At 38.4% G+C, this 18,743-nt stretch overlaps 1 protein-coding gene across 3 annotated transcripts in view; it reads right to left on the bottom strand.

The window, feature by feature from the left end:
* SEMA3C (semaphorin 3C) overlaps nt 1-18,743 on the bottom strand; it is a 112,666-nt gene that overhangs the window by 4,253 nt on the left and 89,670 nt on the right. For all 3 annotated transcript variants that reach the window (XM_068189581.1, XM_068189582.1, XM_068189583.1), the window contains 4 exons: nt 9,134-9,222; nt 6,968-7,009; nt 5,527-5,684; nt 2,220-2,287 (listed from right to left, as the gene is read on the bottom strand). In XM_068189581.1, the coding sequence (XP_068045682.1) occupies nt 2,220-2,287; nt 5,527-5,684; nt 6,968-7,009; nt 9,134-9,222 (357 nt within the window). The remainder of the gene's footprint in view (nt 1-2,219; nt 2,288-5,526; nt 5,685-6,967; nt 7,010-9,133; nt 9,223-18,743) is intronic.

Genomic DNA, 18,743 nt, shown 5'->3' with positions numbered 1-18,743 from the left:
GACTTGTTGTGTCCCTTTATAGTCTCCACAGATGAATAATTGGCAGTCACCAGTAGGAACTTCTGGATGCCTATTGCTTGGTCCAAATCATAATATTTGTCCTCAAAACAAAGAACCTCCAGATTTAAAAACTTGTCTCATATATGAAATACAATTTTTTTTTGAGAAAGGAACAATGGAAATTAATTGAAATAATATGAGAACTGCAAATACCTAGAGGTCTGCATGTCTAAAATCTGATTCTCTTCTTGCACAGTCCTAAGACTGGCTTTTCTCAGACTTTACTTTATCTCCCATTGTTTTCAGTTTCTTTCATCAACTGATATGTGAAATTGAAATCCATTCTTCTGAAGGAAGGAGACTTTGCCTGGTTCTAGTCCTTCAGCACATTTAGGAAGCTGTACCAAAACCAATTCTAACTTTTAGGAGAATAATGAGGAAATACTTCACATTCAAAATGCATTTCTGTAATGGCTATAAGGGCTAACACAAACATAACAATATTAAACAGACGTGAAATGAAAACATACAAGATTGCTTAGTTCTTGATTATTTATTTTAAAATGTGCCAAAAATGTTAAGTTTATACGTGCTTAGAAGTCTACCATGTTTAAAGACTCGGATTCAGCAGTATGGTTCTCTATGAGCTTGGAAGATTCCTTGGCTTTGCTTGGCTCTCTGCTCTTTTGTCCTTTAGGTAGATTTCATTTTTTTTTCCCAAACACAGTCATTTTGCTATAAATGGCTGTAATTATATTTTGCAAATGTGTAAATTGCTCTTTCTTTTCATCTTTTTTTTTTTTTCTGGGAGACAACTGCCATCTACCTACCCTATATCCCACTGCTGCCACTGAAACTTCCTTTACAAAGATGCTAAAATACATAAACCTATAAATACATCCACATGACAGAAGTGGCTGGAAAACAAGAAACCCGTTTCACAAGAATGTCAAGGTTGAAGCAATTATCCCCCTTCAGACCAGAATGCAGACAGTTGACATTCTCACATTTTCCACGTGGAAGGAGCAGACACCCACCCTTGGGACAGACAATGGGTGGGAGGTTTCAGCACATGCCTGCAGGGGAAGACACGTAGCTCAAATTGCTTCAACATGGATCTCTCAGAGTTCAGGTGTATTCTCTAACACTGGGGTCATCTCTTGGAATTACCTGTTCAATCTCTTCAGCTTCACATAAATGACCTAATACTGACTCATGGAAAGGCTCATTTAAGCAGAGGGATCTACATCCAAATGACTGCTGTGGTCTTTTCTGATCCAGGAGATTCTTCCAACAACTAGTGGAGACTATTTCGGTAGAATTATTATTAACAGAACCTTTTACATGTAACTCTTAAAGCATTGTTCTTTGATTTTCTTTGATTAGATCATCAATAAAAACATTCACAATCAGCTCTATTACTTGGTCACCAGGTGGTACAGATGAGAACATACTTCAAAATTCAGGCTCATAATAGAGGTGAAAGGAGCATAATTCTCTGTGTGCCCTTGGTCTGATGGCATACCTTGCCACTGACTAGCTCAGACATGCATGGGGCTGAAGAGGATTGAGTTGCCTTTATATATGTGTTTACTCCTATGACTTTGGGCATATTTGACTGGTGTCCATCTATCTGGAGAAAGTGCTGGCTGGGAGGGCAAAGCCTTTGCTCCTCTGGCCACCCTCACCATGCCAGGCTGACTAAACAGCTGGAAATAAGAGACTCCATAAAGAAATTTGGAACAGTTTTTTTTATTCGCCATGTAAAGGGAGAAGGGAATAATCATAAATCAAAAGACAGGCCAGCCTAGATCCTGCTGTTTGCTCAAAGGTGTGCTCCAAAACTCAGTATGGGATCAAATATTCAGAAAAAATCGGAGGTCCAAAGCTTAAATAAATGAAAAGGCATTAATAAAGACTGAAGGGAAACAGAGGTAGAAAAGTCCTCAAATTAATTTTACCTTTTTCTAGTCAACAGTGTCAGCTTCTCAATTCAAGTATGCTGAACTATGTATTTCACAGCTCAACATTTTATCATATATGTGCAAGTTTCATATAATTGCAAGAAAAGATGCTAAAACCAAATCAAAACAAAACTCAGACTTGGAAAATAATTATGCTTTTCCAGTAAACCATACTGATAATGTCAGTTATAATGAATCATATAAAGGAAAATCATGTGTGCTTTATATAGCATGAGGATCTCTAAATTACAGTACCTTTCAGGTTGAAACCTCGGCACTGAGTCAGAGGGTTTCCATGTCTCACGTCTTGTCTACGGCTCCTCCTGCAATATTTTGAAAAACAAAATTTTATTCCAAGATAGCTACACTGAAAAATAACCACTTTTTTATTTGTGGATTTGTTGTGTTTTGTTTTTTTTTACCAGATCAAATGTTAGGGATAGTTCATGACCTACTGTGAGTGTGCTTTGCCCTTGGCAAGCTTGTTGGTGTGAAGATACTGTTTAGGTGAAGCATCTCTTGAAGATTACAAAACAAGTGCAGTTTTTGTAGGCAAAGCAGTTTTGCTGTGGAGGTTTAGGGATGGAAGGATGGGAGGTGATACATGAAAGAGACCTCTGTTCACTCACAATATACAACATTCAAAGCCAAAAGCCCCAGCTGGAACTCTTCATAAAGACAAGCAGATAACAATGAGATGCATAAGATAATACTACTCATATCTGACACATCAGCACAAAATTATGATAAAGGGCATGTTCCCACCTCGATTTTAGCAAGCACTTTATTTTTGGTGCCTGTAGCCACCTTCATAGCAGAGTGACTGAAATATTCATACAGAATGGTGGAGAGCTAAGATTCTATTCTGTCTTTTACTTGAAGAGATGTGACTATTTCCAAAATATAATAAAACTCACCAAGTATCAGGATACTTCTTAATAGGGAATGTATTAGATAATCTGGATGACAGATGTAAAATCACAATTCTGTAGCAAACTGTCTGGGGAGCTTACTGGGAATACTGGCATTTCAGTCCTCCTCAGCTAGCAAGTCAAAGCTCACAGAATTCAGTGCATGAAAAGTTGGTGTGCAATTTTTTTATTATTATTAAGGTATATTATTCTCATTGCTAAATATTGGGTAAGGTAGGTCAGTATTTATCAAGTTCAAGAAAAAATGCATTGGTGATAGATTGTTGCAAATGGACACTGTTGGCATATTAAACAGCTGTATTCTGAACCATGCACTAAGCACCTGAGGATCAAAAACCACAAAAAGCCCCTGGAGCTCTAGTACTACTGAGTGAAGGGTGACACATCTATGGCCACGTTATACCAGGTAGTGCACAAACACAGAGAGAGTGCTCCTAATCCCCTGTCACCCAATCCCTCACTGCATCATTTGAAAAGGAAATATTTGAAAGGGGATGTTTCAAAGGAGTAATTAATGAAATTCCAAGTGTAGTTTTTATGTTTACCATCAAAAACATTTCATTTCATGCCTTGGGGTCTTAAGCCTTGTGAACTATTTACATGAGTCAAGGGAGGCCATGAAGAATTTCTGAGTGAATGTCAGAATTCTTGTGCTACCATGAGCTGCTCCACACTGTCAGAGATGGCATGTTGCTCGCATTAAGCAGTTCTGAGAATGTAAACTTAGCACTTAGATATTTGTTTTTTTAAAAAAAGTGGTAGTTAGGTGTTTTGGGGTAAATTGATGTTACATGAAGAACTACAGTAATTCATAGGAGACAGAAGTGTCATAAGAAGCAAATAAGCAAATGAATACAGCAGAAACTACTGTCTAGACAACGGGATTTGGCTCTAGTTACCAATGTTTTCTCCTTCATAATTTGCCTTGTTAGATAAAGAGACAACTCATTTCCTTCACATATGAAAACCAGATCTTTTTCCATACAGTTAGAGGTGTTTATTTTGGTTTGACATAAGGAGCAAATTGCAAACAAAATATCAGCATGAAAGCAAGCCCCAGTGGAAATAACCCTTGGTGGGTGTATATAATGGGGATGGCAAACTGGAAACTGCACAGGCTGGGTGTACCTGCCTGCTCCTTGTACCTTTTAGCAGCTGTGTTACTGTAGGAGTTAGGTGGCCTGAGACTTGGGGATTTTCCTTTTCTTTCCTCCCCCATACTCTGACCTTTGTTCCATGGAAGTAAACAATGAGTTTGCAGACTGGTGGCTGAATATTCTCAGTGAAAGCAGTTAACAGCCCCATGTACTCTACCAATTGCTACAGTTTGGGCTTCACCTTGTAATCTCTGGTAAGGAATGAGCCAAGAAGATTTTGCAATAACAAAAACTATTTTCCAGGCGATGGCATTATTATGAGCAGATCCAAGCTTTGCCTGTTTCTGTCAACTGTCTCCTTCTATGAGGGAACAGGAATAAAACCCAGCAACTGTATGTGGCTTTCTGCACCTGCAGCTCAGATACTGAGTACAGTCACAGGTTTAGGTTGGAAATCAAGAAAAGTTTTTCATGATGGCTGGGCACTGGAACAGTCTCCCCAGGGAAGTGGTCACAGCACCAAGCCTTGAAGAAGCGTTTGGGTAATGCTTTCCGGCACATTGGTGTGATTCCTGGAGTGTCCTGTGCAGGGCCAGGAGTTGCACTCAATGGTCCTGATGGTCTTTCCATCTCAGCATATTTCATGATTCTATGATTCTAGAATATGCGATCTAAACCTCTTCTGGAAAAACTTGAGGCTGTTTCCTCTTGTCCTTTTGCTTGTCACCTGGGAGAAGAGTCCAACTCCTGCTGGCTACACCCTCCTTCCAGGTAGTTGTAGAAAGCATGTATCTGAAAGATATGTCCCCTCTGCAGTAACACTTCATTGTGTATTCTGTAGCTTTGTTTGTATATGAAGTGAAATCTTATTAAGATAAGAGTTCACTACAGCCTTCTGCTATTAAATATTTCCCCTGGGAGGAAGGAAGAGACTTATGTTCTGCATAAGATTATGAGATGGACTATTAGTTCTGCTGCAAATTAAACAGAAATTGCTTTTCCTGTCTGCTTTAATAAACCTCATGTCAAAAAACCCAAATCCACAGGCATTGCATAGAAATCACATTTGCCTAAAATTTTCCTGAAAATAATTCTTCTCACTTAGGAGCAAATGAGGAACAAAAAAATATAAATGAGTTCATTCCTCAGACAGCCTGAGAGATCTTTTGCTGTATTTAGGGCTATCATAATTACATCCATAGTAAGTAATTGAATTTAAATGAAGGGAACAAATGTCTCACTGATTTTGTGTGCATGAGACAGAAAGATTAATATTTATGATTAAGAACCATTTTTTCCTTTTCTTTTTTTTCCCCATCAATTACTTTAAATATGAAAAGCCAAACTCTTTACCAAACACTCTTGCAGCATACAGTCCTAGATGATTAATAACTCTAAGCACAACAGCTATGGGGGTATTGTTTGTACATGCTCATGAAAGGAATGACATCCCACTTCTCCATCACATCACAACGCTCAGAACAAAAGCCATCTTCCCTTGCAAACTTCATTGGGATGCTTAATACTGCTCACCTTTTTCCTGTGGGATAAAACCTGGAGCAGGAGTTGCCATCCCAGGCGCAGTATGGGTCTCGGGCTAGGCAGCAGTCAGCACAGGCAGTCCCGTAGATGTGGCAGCGATGCAAGGAGACCTGGGTGACCCCTTCATCTGAGCTCACGTACAACTGTTGCTGCAGGAGGAAATGGGAAGATTTAGTTCACATGTGGAGGAGTTTTACCCAAGACCTGGATAACACACCCAAAAAGCCTTTTAATTAATTTTGGAATTAACTCAAGACCAAGAGGGGAGCCAAAAATACATATAAAGTCAAGATGAACAGAAATCTCCCAGGTGAACAGGCATATATGATTTCCATCTTCCTGCTAGAAAACACCTAGAAACACTGAGGAATGTTAAAGGTTTTTCAGACATTGAGTGTCATTGTTCTGTTCTGGGGCAGACAGGCTGACTTAATATTGCTCAGATTTGAGAACTTGGTTCTTATTCAGTGAGGATTATTGGCTCAAGCCTTTGAACTAAGTATTTTCTCTGCACACAGTCACTTTAATAAATATTATGCAGTTCCTAGTTGGATCCTCCAGTGCGTACATTTCTAAGATGTAAAACCTAGAGATTATATTGAGGCTTATGGTCAGATTCTGATAACCTTATATACCTGGAAAAATAAGCCAAGAGAACTCTCAAAATAAATCACAGCTTTTGCAAGAGAAGTTCAAAGGGAGTAGATCATTACCAAAATCTGGGCCAAAATGACTGTTTTACTCAAAAAACAATTAATCATTCTAAAAAATATAAATAAATATTGAACAAAACGCCTTGAAATTCCTTTGATCTTCTTGTCATAAAAATGATAAAGCATACTGAAATTGAGTTAGTGAATAATATTTACTTAGTAGTAGCTTTGTAAAATATTGAGCAACATCTTGCTTGCAAAACCATAGAATACACATTTTTTGCTTTTGTGTTAAGCATTTTAGCAGAAATCCTCTCAGCTGTTTTCATCATTCTTATTGCTATTGTTTATTACTACTAAACAAACATGCACAATTGTTGGACCCAACAGCCAACACAGACTTTTTTTACACTGATCAGACAGACTTCCAAGGAAAAACTTCTATTTGGGACTTTAGAGAAAAAGACAGGGAGGGTGAATTTCCTCTCTTAGTTTTTTTGGTTTTTTTTTTTGATTCCTTAACTGTAAATCAAAACAACAAGAAACCTGACCCTTTCAGTGAATTAGAAATTATACATAATGAATAGAAATTGTTTTATTTTAGTGGCTTAGTGGAAGGGCATATAAACAGCTCCTGCAAATTTCAGTCAAGTTTTCTGTACTTGTTATGGAAAATTCACCTATAATTTAGTGTGCTCCACAAGAACTGATATTCTAACATCAAGGTCAATTTGCTTCTCAGTTAATAAGCACTAAGCAGACATTCCACTTTGCCTTACCTTTTTAGACGAAATCTTCATTGATGTTATAGGAGAATTACTCTGAAAGACAGTGTTACAAACCATTGTCAAGAACTCTGTCCCAAAATTAATATTTAAAAGTCACCAAAACCCAAGTCATATCTAAGAAAACTATACATTTTTATATCCTGGAAAGGGAGCACTCACCCCTACTAAGTACTGCTATTTTCAGAACTAAACAAATGAAGATTAAACAATTAATGTCTCGCAAAATATATTGCTGAAACTCAACTGCATTATTGTTACATGCATATAAAAGGTTTTTGTACACTTATAATTAACCTGCATCTGTGCTATCTCAGAAATAGAGGAGTCATTACTTTAACTTTGTAATAAGAAATGTTTTGTCTTTAATGATAAGGAATAATCAAATAGCTCATGAATTAAAAAAAATCAAGTAGATCATAAATAAAATAGCTCATGAATATTTACCACATGATCCAGATAAGAATACAAAATCCTTTTCTTACAAATTGTCTACAGTGCATACAGTTTGGTTACCATGCACCTATACATTCAGATTGTCCATGACTAGATCCTTTTAAAATGGCATGAGTGTTCTTGAACATTTCTTTCCCAGAGACAGTACTGTATACTACTGTGTGTCATCATAGCAGCCTATTAATGTCTGTGTCCAAATCAAATATTAAAGAGCTGGAAAAGGAACTGTTACTTTTCTTGCCTTAAGTCGTTATGTTCATCCAAACAAGTGATAAAATCGATGGTAATAAAAATGTTCAGCATTTTTTTATGATTCAACATTTGCTCAGTCACAAAGGAAAGCCATAACAGTGGGCTAGGATTAATTGCAGATGACCACAACACAGCAGGGAGGTCAGGACTAGAAAACCTGGCTGTGAATCATGTGAATTGGCAAAGGTTTGGAGAAGTTTAGAGCCGCTTCATGAACTGTTCAGAGTCTGCAGGTCAAATGCAACATTGGACCTGATGCCACATTCCCCTTTCCTTGTTTACTCTGGAAGAGGATCTCTTATTAGCTTGATATTAACTAGCACAGGGCCCATGACTTCATCCCTGCTCTCTTGGAGAGTCTCTAGCATCATGATGCCACACAGATTCTAACAGCAGAAGTATTGATATCATGGTTTTTAGTGTTCAGCATAAAAAGGTCTGTACATAGAGGCCTAGAAGCTAGGCTTAGGCTGAGATTCCTCTCAGCCCACCTATTTTTGTGCTGTGTTAATTTTTGTTTCAGTAAATGGAATCTGCACTATCTTGGTGAAGAGTGTGTTTTATATAATATCATTCACATATATCTTTTTTAGCAGGAAGTCTTCAACGAAAGCCTAGGAAGACTAGCTATACTTTATGAGTGTTAACATATGAGTGTTCCTTTTCTTAAGGAAGCTGTTAATGCTGCCTCAATAAAGAAGCTTAAAGTTTCCTTTTTGTGTTCTGTTAATAAAATTGCAAAAAGGCCATGACAAAATCCTTAACTAAGTTTATAGACATATACTACCACTTGCCCCAAGACTACTGTTTAATGAATAGCCCATCCAAATATTTGAGAGGGGTTTTTCAACATGAGGGTGAACATTTTATTTAGGTTATTACAACTGTTACATGACAGAGTGATTGACAGAGCCTATTCCTTTATCTCCCTGTTGTTTTTGTGTTTCTTTTCAGCTTACGTTCTTTTAAACTTGTAGCTTTCTTGACTCCAGAGGCATATGACTTTTAAGAATAGGAGTTAAGCAAAAACAACACTAATTTGACTTAATTTTGCAACTGAGAACTAGGAAGATCTTCAGATAATCAAAGTACAGAAATCTGAAATTCCAACCATACACAGCAGCAGACTCTATAGTGATGCCAACAATAAAAGTCTCCTTCTGGAAGCCATTATAACATGACCTTCTAAAAAACTGATTATCAAAATCCTTTTAGTCAGTGTATCAAGATAAAAAATAGGCAACTGAAATATAGGAGAAGAAAAGGGCTTCAGCTAGCTCTAGGCTTCATAACAGTCAACATTTTGTAATCTTCATGTGGTTTTCAAACTGACTGTATACACAGTTACTTGATCTTTTACCAAATCACAGCTGCCCTTGCCAAAGTCTGTTAGAACAAAGTGTTTGTGTGAACATACACACTGGAAAAAACAAAAGAATGAGAAAGCCAAACCTGAAAAACCTCCATCTCTTCCAAAATGAGTTCTCCACTTGCAGAGAAGTTGGTGGGTAGGACAACAACTTTTTGTACGGTTCCTTGATCTGCAATAGATGAGAACAAGTGAGACCATGGAACACAGAGAGGGAGAAATAAAAAAGTGGATTAATCTTCATTAATTATATATATAAAAAAAATCTAAGCAAGCATTATGACACAGAGAAAGGTAAGAAATGTTCAGTAATTTCTACGGTTTGGAGTCAGTAAGAATGATGAGATGATTCCTTATACAGGAATACTAACACAGTATTATTCTCATATATGAACATAAGTCATGATAAGATTGGAGTTATTACCATTACTGTTACCATTCCATACAAAAAGATCAATCAAAATCAGTATATTCTGTTTTGGTACAGACACACAGAGGCAGAATTTATCCTAATGATCGTAAACTAAAACACAATAAAAACAGGTAAAAAGGAGCTACTGCAGGATGTGATATATTCATATCCTGTAAAAAATGCTAGGATAACTGATGACATGAATGGTAAACCTCCCAAAGAATAACTCTATCTAGATGTAAACACACTAAGATAAAAGCTTTTTAAAATGAAATTAAAACAATAATCAAGTACATTATATATTGGTAGGAATTAATATTTTGCTCTGTAAGATAAAAAGAAAAAGCAAGGTAAAGATATTTTAGCTACTGTATCATGGTTTCCCTCTCAAAATATAGTTCCAAGGCTCACAAATCCACTCAGAACAAAGGAGTAAGTAGAAATACGTGGCAATGACAGTGTTTTTGCAGGGTAGATGTGATGAGTGAGACCAAAAGGGAATTTGTGATTAGTTTTCCAAATTTCTTATGTGGAAAGAATATGTGTGATGAAGGGGTCCATCTGTGAAGGCTCTTACAGGCTGGGACAGCCACTGAAGTATTTCTGATGTGGCAGAAAAGGCAGACTGTGGAATAATCACAAGAATGAGCATTTAACTTGGAAAAAGCACATAGAATTCCTCTTACCTAAAAGACCTAGAAACTAGACTGAGTAGAATAAATCTATATGCTCAATACGGATTCTGAGGAATGAGAACACATGGTACAGGTTCTGTTCAGCCTTCAAAAGTTTTAAGAGCAATGTAGAGTTGTGCAATTGATAGAACATTAGCATAGCACAAAATAGGCAAGTATCTACACTTATTGGTAAATTTCAGTTTCCTGTTTGGCAATTCATAATGAAGACAATGTAAGCTGAAAAACTTCAATTTTGTTTCTGCTTTAAGCTCAGTGACTAAATTCTATAGCTAGACCTGCAGGGTAAGATGATTACTGTAAGTAATTTACATCTCCTTATTTCACTCAAGGAAGCCAGACACCACCACCACCACCACTACTACTACTACTATGACTACTACTACTACTACTACTACTACTATGACTACTACTACTACTACTTCTACTACAAGCTGTTGTTGTTGTTGCTATTATTATTACTACCAAAAAAAAAAAAAGCTTTAAAGCCAGAATATTAATATGTAATCACTTGACCACACACAAAGATCACATTGCAGTATTTTGTCTTAAAAAAAAAGAAGAAAAAGAGAAACTGAAAGCTGACAAGACTTAAAAATGTGTAGCTATCAAGGGTACATGCTCAGGGCATGTTAGGCATGAATTTTTCATGAGAATTTTCCACGAAGACATTTATTCTCATTATACAATGGCATGATAAAACAGTTCCTTCTGAAGAAATTTCACTGAAACCAAATCTTATTGTAGCACAGCTGTGGTCTAGCCTCGGTGCCAGTATTAGCTAAGCTGTGAGAACCTGAGAGAGATTTACTAACTGCCAGGACCCACTGAAGTGTTAAACTGCTGCAGATGCCTCCCTCAGAGGAAAGGAGAAAGGGCTTGTGTGTATTTCTTCTCCTACTTAAGGGAATAACCCGCTCACACATGTACCTAGCTTCAGTCCAGTCTACCTCTACTTCTTTGCATTCTTTTATCAATTCTCTCTAATATTAGACTCTACCTTACAAAATAATCAGAAGTGCAGGAAGGAATTGAAGCCTTTTGTGATGGTTTTTTTTGAAGCTGCCTGCAAAGTGTCAAGTACCTGTAACCCTGACATACAGGGCACTAAGCATGTTGACAGTGACCTTACCTGCAAAGGAATGTAAGGCTGCTGAGCCTCTGAAGAACCGGTTTATGTCAATGATCCATTAGCACATGCCACACATTTAAAATTCCTGCATTGTCTTGAGTCCTCAAACATTGCCCCAAACTGAAATCAGAACCTGAGGGGAGATTTTATCCTGGGCATGGGCACAGAAAATACCGATAATGCCTGAGGCCAAGTCCTTGTGTCCTAATAACATCTCTTATTTGTAAAGCAGGTTCCTATCTACCTTTTTGTCACACCCCAGAAGAACACACAGAGTGAAGGACTGTTTACTTTTGTATTCAACCCCTTTGACTCAGTATTTTACCATTTGCTTTGACTCAGAATTGTACCATGATGGACAAATCCTTGTAGAAAGGAATGTTCCATTGTTTTAAAGGAGACTTAATACAACGTTTAAAATAAATATTCAAGTAGGCAATAGAAAGCTACTGATCAAATAAAATTTCTTAAAGCACGGGATGCTATTAGTCTGTACATATATATCCCTCTCTGTACACCTATATATAAACACTTCCAATAATACACAGCTTATAGGCTATAGTTCTCCCATTTCTTCTAAAAATAGTCTTGCTACTGTTGCTCAGCCTTTTCATTAATAAATGAAAAGCAAATATTTGTCCCCAAACCCCACTTTTTATGTCTTTCTCAGCAGCTTTCTCCACTGCTGTCTCCACTATAAACTCAAACTTGTATCTGACAAATCATGTCACTTATGTGTGTTCATATAGAAAGCTTATGGTATACTTGAGTTTTATCGAAAATCTTGTTTGATTATTTCTGCTAATGGCAAAAAAGTGAACTAAATTCCCTGGTCAGAGGAAAGGATAAAACACTGTGCACTGCAGGACACTTATGCAAAGCAGTGTCTGATCTGTTTCTGAGTGCATTTCAGAATAGATAATATTTTATGCTGTAAATCAGGCATAAGAGATCATCAAACAAGTGCAGGTGAAATTTTTTCAAGTTTGGTCAATATATGAAATTAGAAGATAATCCTCTAAAATTCATAAAAATTAACAACATGGTTTCCTTTGCTATTTACTTGTTCCTTCCTGAAATCCACTTGAAAACAGTTCTCCATTGCTATGATTTTACGTAGTCATGAAAAAGTTACTATGTCTCTAGAATATCAATCTGCCACTAGCAATGAAGAGGCAGATTTTTGCTCACCACTTTCCTAATTATTCACCGGGAGCTGTTTGCAGCATTGCATCAGCTCAGCAGTCTGTAAATCAAGGGGAGATGGACAAACAAAAGGGAATCTCCCTCAAGTTGACAGCAAGAGGACAGGAGCGACTCAAAGTGCTTTTCCATTTAAACCTGCTTAACAAATGCAGATGTCCCAGCTTGACATTAGAGACAATGACACTGAGATCACATTCCCTCTGAGAGGACTGAGAAAATGGGAACAGCAAGGGAGGAAAGTGCAGGCTAAAAAAAAAAGGTGTAGAATGTATTCAGAGTGGGAAATAAATGAAGAAGGAAGGCATTCCAATAAATGGAATGAAAGCATAAAAGGCAAATCATCATCATTATAATAATATTTCTTGAAATGCAAGGCATGATTCTGGACTGATTAATCAGCTAAGTTTCATCAATAACAGTTGGACTGCGCCTGATTACATTTATTCTTGATCTGCCTGACCATGGGCAATGGAAAAAGCAAAGCTTAATGAAAAGACATTAAAAATACAGAGGTTTTTGGCTGAATCAGAAGGTCTGAGTATAAAACTCATTCTCTGAATTTTGACTAGTTTTTATTTCCCCAGTTCTAAGTGAACACTGCAGCTGTCAGTAATGTGAGCCTCAAAGAGAGTCAGGACCCATTTACCCCTGAGCCACATCACATGGACAAACTGAACTACAAATAAAACCCCCAAATTTTCCACATCATAAAAAAATGACTGCAATAGGCACCAACTTCTACTCTGATATGAGTTTTGAGAGGCTTCCTTCAGTTATCCCTACCCCTGATGTGTCTGACACTGCTGGAGACCCTCTAAAAACTTCTTCTCCATGTTTTACCTGTCAGCCTGAAGGCTGATAATTATTTCTGGTCTCTTATCTGAGTTGAACCTGATGTATACAAATAACCTTACAAATTAAAAAGAAAGCAAAAAGTTGATAGAATATTTGAAATCTGTCTGTTTGAGAAAATTTTGAGGCTTAGCAGAGCACCTGAGAGGGTGGCAGGTTAGCAGTCAGGGTTGACAGCTATGTTCCCACGCTCTGTGTCTGCTGTAACTCAAAGCTCCCACCACGGCCACTAACCTCTCTGTGCTTAGTTCACTCATCTGTCAAATGGGGGCAATAATTTTCCAGCTCATAATATCTCTGTGAAACTTCATAAAATTCAAGCTGCATCAAAGAACAAGAAGACAGATACAAATGCTCACACTTGAGGGCGAAGTTTCTGTATAGACCCCACTCAGTCAATCTTTTGGGACACAGTGTGAGCTTGCTTGAATAAAACCTGAACAAGGGAAATGAAGCAGGTGGAGGTATGCCCTCTTAACTTACATATCACCTGAAAAGTCTGTGAAAAAGCTTTGGATGAACAGGTCAACAAAAGGTTATGAATGACTCAGGCACTATGACCAAGAGGAAGAAGGAAATTGTGTCTGACGCCTGTTGTGCCACTGTTGTGTAACATCATCTCCCCAACCTCACAGTCGCAAAGCTGCTGCCAGGAAAACTACGGGAGGCAAGCCTGCTCTTCTGACCAGATTATCTCTCGGTTAGAATCTGGAGATCATTTGGATATTGCATTACTGGAGGCTACTGTTGTCAGCAAGGGTTAGTTTTCCAAAAAGACAGCCATCATACAACACCATGAAAATGAGTATTATAAACTTATGCTCTGGAGGCACTTAATGCATCTAGACTTTGAAAACAAATGTTTCATCAGAGAAGAAAAGATAATGAGAAACATTGATCAGCCTCATGCCACATCAGATGCATGTGGCTGACATTAATCATCTCAATAAGCCACACTGAAGTCTGTAGTGTCTTTTTATGACAGTAACTTAGATCTCTTTCCAGAAAAATATATCATATCTTGAGAGCAAGGAGCTGAAAAAAATCCAATTGGTGCCCATAGCTGTTTAATGTACCCAAGTTTGACCCAGACATTTAAATATTTTCATAACACCAAGAGCAATAAAAACCCCCTGTGAATAATCTTTTGGTTGTGCAATTTGTGTGTACTTTGACCAAAGGCTTTCATGCTGAAAGCAGTAGGTGGAATGCTTAATAAATGAATATTAATCTCACAAATATGTTCTCATGGTGTTTTACTGCTGTCTTAAAATCCATAGAAAACAATCTACCAAAGGATGAACACAAAATATTGAAAGCTCAGGTTCTTAAGATATAACTGAAACAAGTAAATAAATCACAGTAGAACTCTAGGGTGAATCCAAAAAACTCAGGACTGAGTCCTGCCCAATCACAGAAAGGGAATAATTGTAACAGAACTCTAATCCCAAATTCTTGAACTGAATATGTTATTTCTCATTGCATAGAGAAGAAATACCATCAGCACTGCTCCAGTCAAATATGCAAATTAGTGATTATATTCTTTCCAAGTAAATTGGGTTTCTGTTTGGGAAGACAAGGTAGGTAGACAGCACTCTTCTCTTGCAGCACTGCTCACTACCAGTCAAGACTTGCTTCTTACTCCAGGTCAGCTCACGCCAGACGGGGTGAAGAGATTCCTTAGGGAAGACCTAACAAAACTAGCAAGTTTTGTGAAGCACTTTGGGAGTCTTTGTGTTTAAAAGCACAGGAAAAACAGGAGATTGTAATCATTTGAAAAGCATGGAATGCCACATGAACAATGCCTGTCCCTGGGATTTATTTTGTTTGCTATGCAGGTAAGCAAGGGAGAAAAGCAGAGCATTAACTCTGGGTATGGAGCAGACCCTGTGAGCACAGGTCTTCTGTCTGGGGGAGCAAAGGGAACACTTCATTTAGCTCACAGCAAGGTGAAAAAATTACAGAGCTGCCTATACCCTCCTGTGCCACAGCTACATGACGAAAACCACTGGGGCTGTCGGAGCTCTGTACTTCTGTTATTCTTCACTTGCCTTCAGGAACTGATTTATTACTAAGGCTATAGAGGAGGAAGAGAGGGAAAGCTAAACATTTTGTGTGCTTTGCATCTGGCAAGACATAAAACACTCTGATTTCAAGCATGAGACAGGTCACTGACAGTGACAGACATGGCTGGAAACATCTCAGTTCAGCAGCAATAACTCATCATTTGAGCTGAGTGTAATTGTCACCAGGTGTCAAGTCCCATTGTCTCCGGCTGTGGGGCTCCAGGCTCCCAAGGAAATCATCACATGAAACTCTCCTATACAATGTGGTTTTTGCATTTGCTGGGATGAACTGACACCAAAGCAAATCCCCTCTGCATTCCTTTTGACACTTAATATCTCTATCAAATCCTCCTGAGTCTCACAGAAAGCAGTGAATAAAGAAAACAAGTTTCTCCTCTCAATGGCTGAAACTTGATCACTTTTATTTTAAAGGGCTGAGAAATGCAGTAACTTGCATTGAAACGATTTCTTTGGAGGAAGACCTTGGAAGGTATTAATGTCCTGTGCCCTGCTCAGGAAGAATAATGCCTACCCTCCATCTCACTAGAAAGCAGAAAATGATCCTTGTCTCCAATGTAATGAAGAAGATAAAGCAATGAATAGAAGTATCAAGAGCTGCACTTTCTGTATCTGATCCATAATGGGTCCTGTGCTGGTACACAGAGGAGATTAACATAAGAACAACCTGAGGGATGTTTAGTTTTCAACAGCTCATGTGTGTGTAGGAGGCCACATTGATCACCTAAAAACAGTCAGATGGTCATCAAAGGATAAAATGAAATGACCTATTACCTAAGTGTTTACCTCTTGCAGAGTTATTAAAATGCTTACTATCAATTTGTGATTTCAAGGACATTTCAGCTTTTCAACAGTTTTCTAGATTTAACTATCATTGCTACATTAACAATCTATATGGTCTGGGAACTTATGTCTCAATCTTTTCCACTAAGCTTCAGTAGAATTTGCCTCCAAATAACATTAGGTGCTTACAGACCATTTTAAAACATTGGCACCACTATACATTGAAAAAAAAAAAAAGTTCATTTGAAAGATCTGCACTAGCTTGCCAATCTATTACTTTGACTAAACATAGTGATTTGTCAAGGAAGAAAACTAACAGTAAAGTAAAACTTGTCTTTTACAAAGTTTTCTTGTGCAGTTGTATAACAAGAGTAGGGATGCTCTCTATCAACGCTTGCAATATTTCTATAGTGGAAGAAGACTTCTGCAAGAAAGGAGAAAAAATATCCTAACAGCTCACAAAGTCAAAAATTGTATCTGCATTAATTAAACTGATCAGAAAATGTGGGTTTGTGTTGTGGGCAGAGGGAAAGGAGAGGAAGAACCCACATTGTAGAAAGCCCTGTGCTATTAAGGTAATTTAGTATTTTCCAACAGCTGCAGCTAGGAAAGAGTCAAGAATAGCTCAAAACTCATTTATCAATTTCCAGCCAAGAAAAAAAAAATACCCAGGTCAAAACCTTATTAAATTCTTTGAATAATTCATTGCCCTGACTATGCCTTATCATATACTAAGTATTCACTCTGCATCAGATGGAGACTTGGTAAAGGTTTGGTGGAAAAACATGGAATCATAGAATTGTTTAGGCTGGGAAAGACCTGAATGAACACCAGTTGGGACCAGGTAGCAGCTGGATGTAACCCCATTCCCCTCCACTCCCTGGGCCCAGCTGTCCAGCCAGTTTTATCCCCAGTGAACAGTGCTCCCATCCAGACCATGATCAGCCGGTTCCTCCAGGAGAATGCTGTGGGAAATGGTGTCAAAGTCTTTACTGAAGTCCAGGCAGACAACACCCGGAGCCTTTCCCTCACCCACTGTGTGGATCACCTGGTCACAGAAGGAGCTCAGGCTGGTCAAGCAGGACCTGCCTTTCACAAACCCATGTTGGCCGGGTCTGATCCCCTGGTTGTCCTGCACATGCCATGTGATGGCACCCAAGATGATCTGCACCACAACCTTCTGCAGCCCTGAGGTCTGACTGACACGTCTGTAGTTCCCCACAGCCTCCTTGTGGCCCTTCTTGTGGATGGGCATCACATAACTTTCCATCAGCTGGGTCCTCCCCAGTTAGCCAGGACTGCTGCTAAATGATGGAAAGTGGCTTGGAGAGCACTCTGCCAGCTCCCTCCGTATCCTTGGGTGGATCCCATCCAGCCCCAAGGACTCCTGTGTGTCTAAGGGGTGTAGCAGGTCACTGACCATTTCTTCTTGGATTATGGAAGCTTCATTCTCCTTCTCATTCCTGTCTTCCAACTAAGGAGATGAGAGCCTGCAGAACTGGTCTTGCTACTAAAGACTGAGGCAAAGAAGTCATTAAGTACTTCAGCCTTTCCAGTAAAGGATGGAAATTCTCCTTAACTCTCTCTTTGCTGCTAATGTATTTATAGAAACATTTTTATTGCCTTTTACAGCAGTAACCAGATTGAGTTCTTGCTGGGCTTTAGCCCTTCTCATTTTCTCCATCCATAACCTCACATGAATTAAGTGGTTTTGTTTTCCTTTCACTGAACTGCAAGAACCTGTAGCCTGTAGGACACATCTGCTGCAATCCCACACTCAAATCAAGTTCTATTAGAGCAAGCTGCTCAATGCTGTGTTTGCTGGGTTTTGAACTTTTGAGTCTCTGAAGATGGAGAATTCATAACCTCTCTGGATCCTTTTTCCACTATTTGATCATGTTGATAGCAAAAAACTTTTTCCTTTATATCTTTTAGCATTGCAACTTGTGCGAAATCCCTCCCCTTGGCACTGAGCACCTTGAGAAGAGTCTGCATCTAGCTTTTTCCCACTAGGTAATTGTACCCACCCATTTGATACTTGTCAACAGCATTAGGGTCTCCCCTTAGTTTTCCCTGAATAAACCCATTTTCTCAGCTTTTTCTCATACATCACATCACATAGTCCCACAACTGATCTTGCTCCATTAGGTCAATGTTTTCTTTGTACTGGTGAGCCCACAGCTGGGCACAGTACTTCCAACAGGAGCCAAATACAGGAAAAAAATAATTTCCATCAACCTGTTTGCTGGATACACTTCTACACATACAGCACAGTGTGCAGTTGGCCTCCTTTGGCATATAGGCATTCTGCTGATTTTGACAGTTGAAAAGATTTTTCTGAGTGAAGAGAGTTACTTTTAATCCTTTCCTTATAGAAGCCTGACATTCTTAAGAGGTTTTTGAGCACCCACTTCCTAAATCTAATATAACAATATGGTTATTCCCAGCCCCATGTGAGTTTGTTGGCAGACACAGTTACTCGACAAGCAGAAAATAATCAGGGCCCCAATAATATGTGAACCATAAAAG

Source organism: Anomalospiza imberbis, chromosome 5, assembly GCF_031753505.1.
Source record: "Anomalospiza imberbis isolate Cuckoo-Finch-1a 21T00152 chromosome 5, ASM3175350v1, whole genome shotgun sequence".
NCBI lineage: Eukaryota > Metazoa > Chordata > Aves > Passeriformes > Viduidae > Anomalospiza > Anomalospiza imberbis.
Note: the sequence above shows the minus strand (reverse complement) of the source record. Positions and strands in the feature narration are given on the sequence as shown.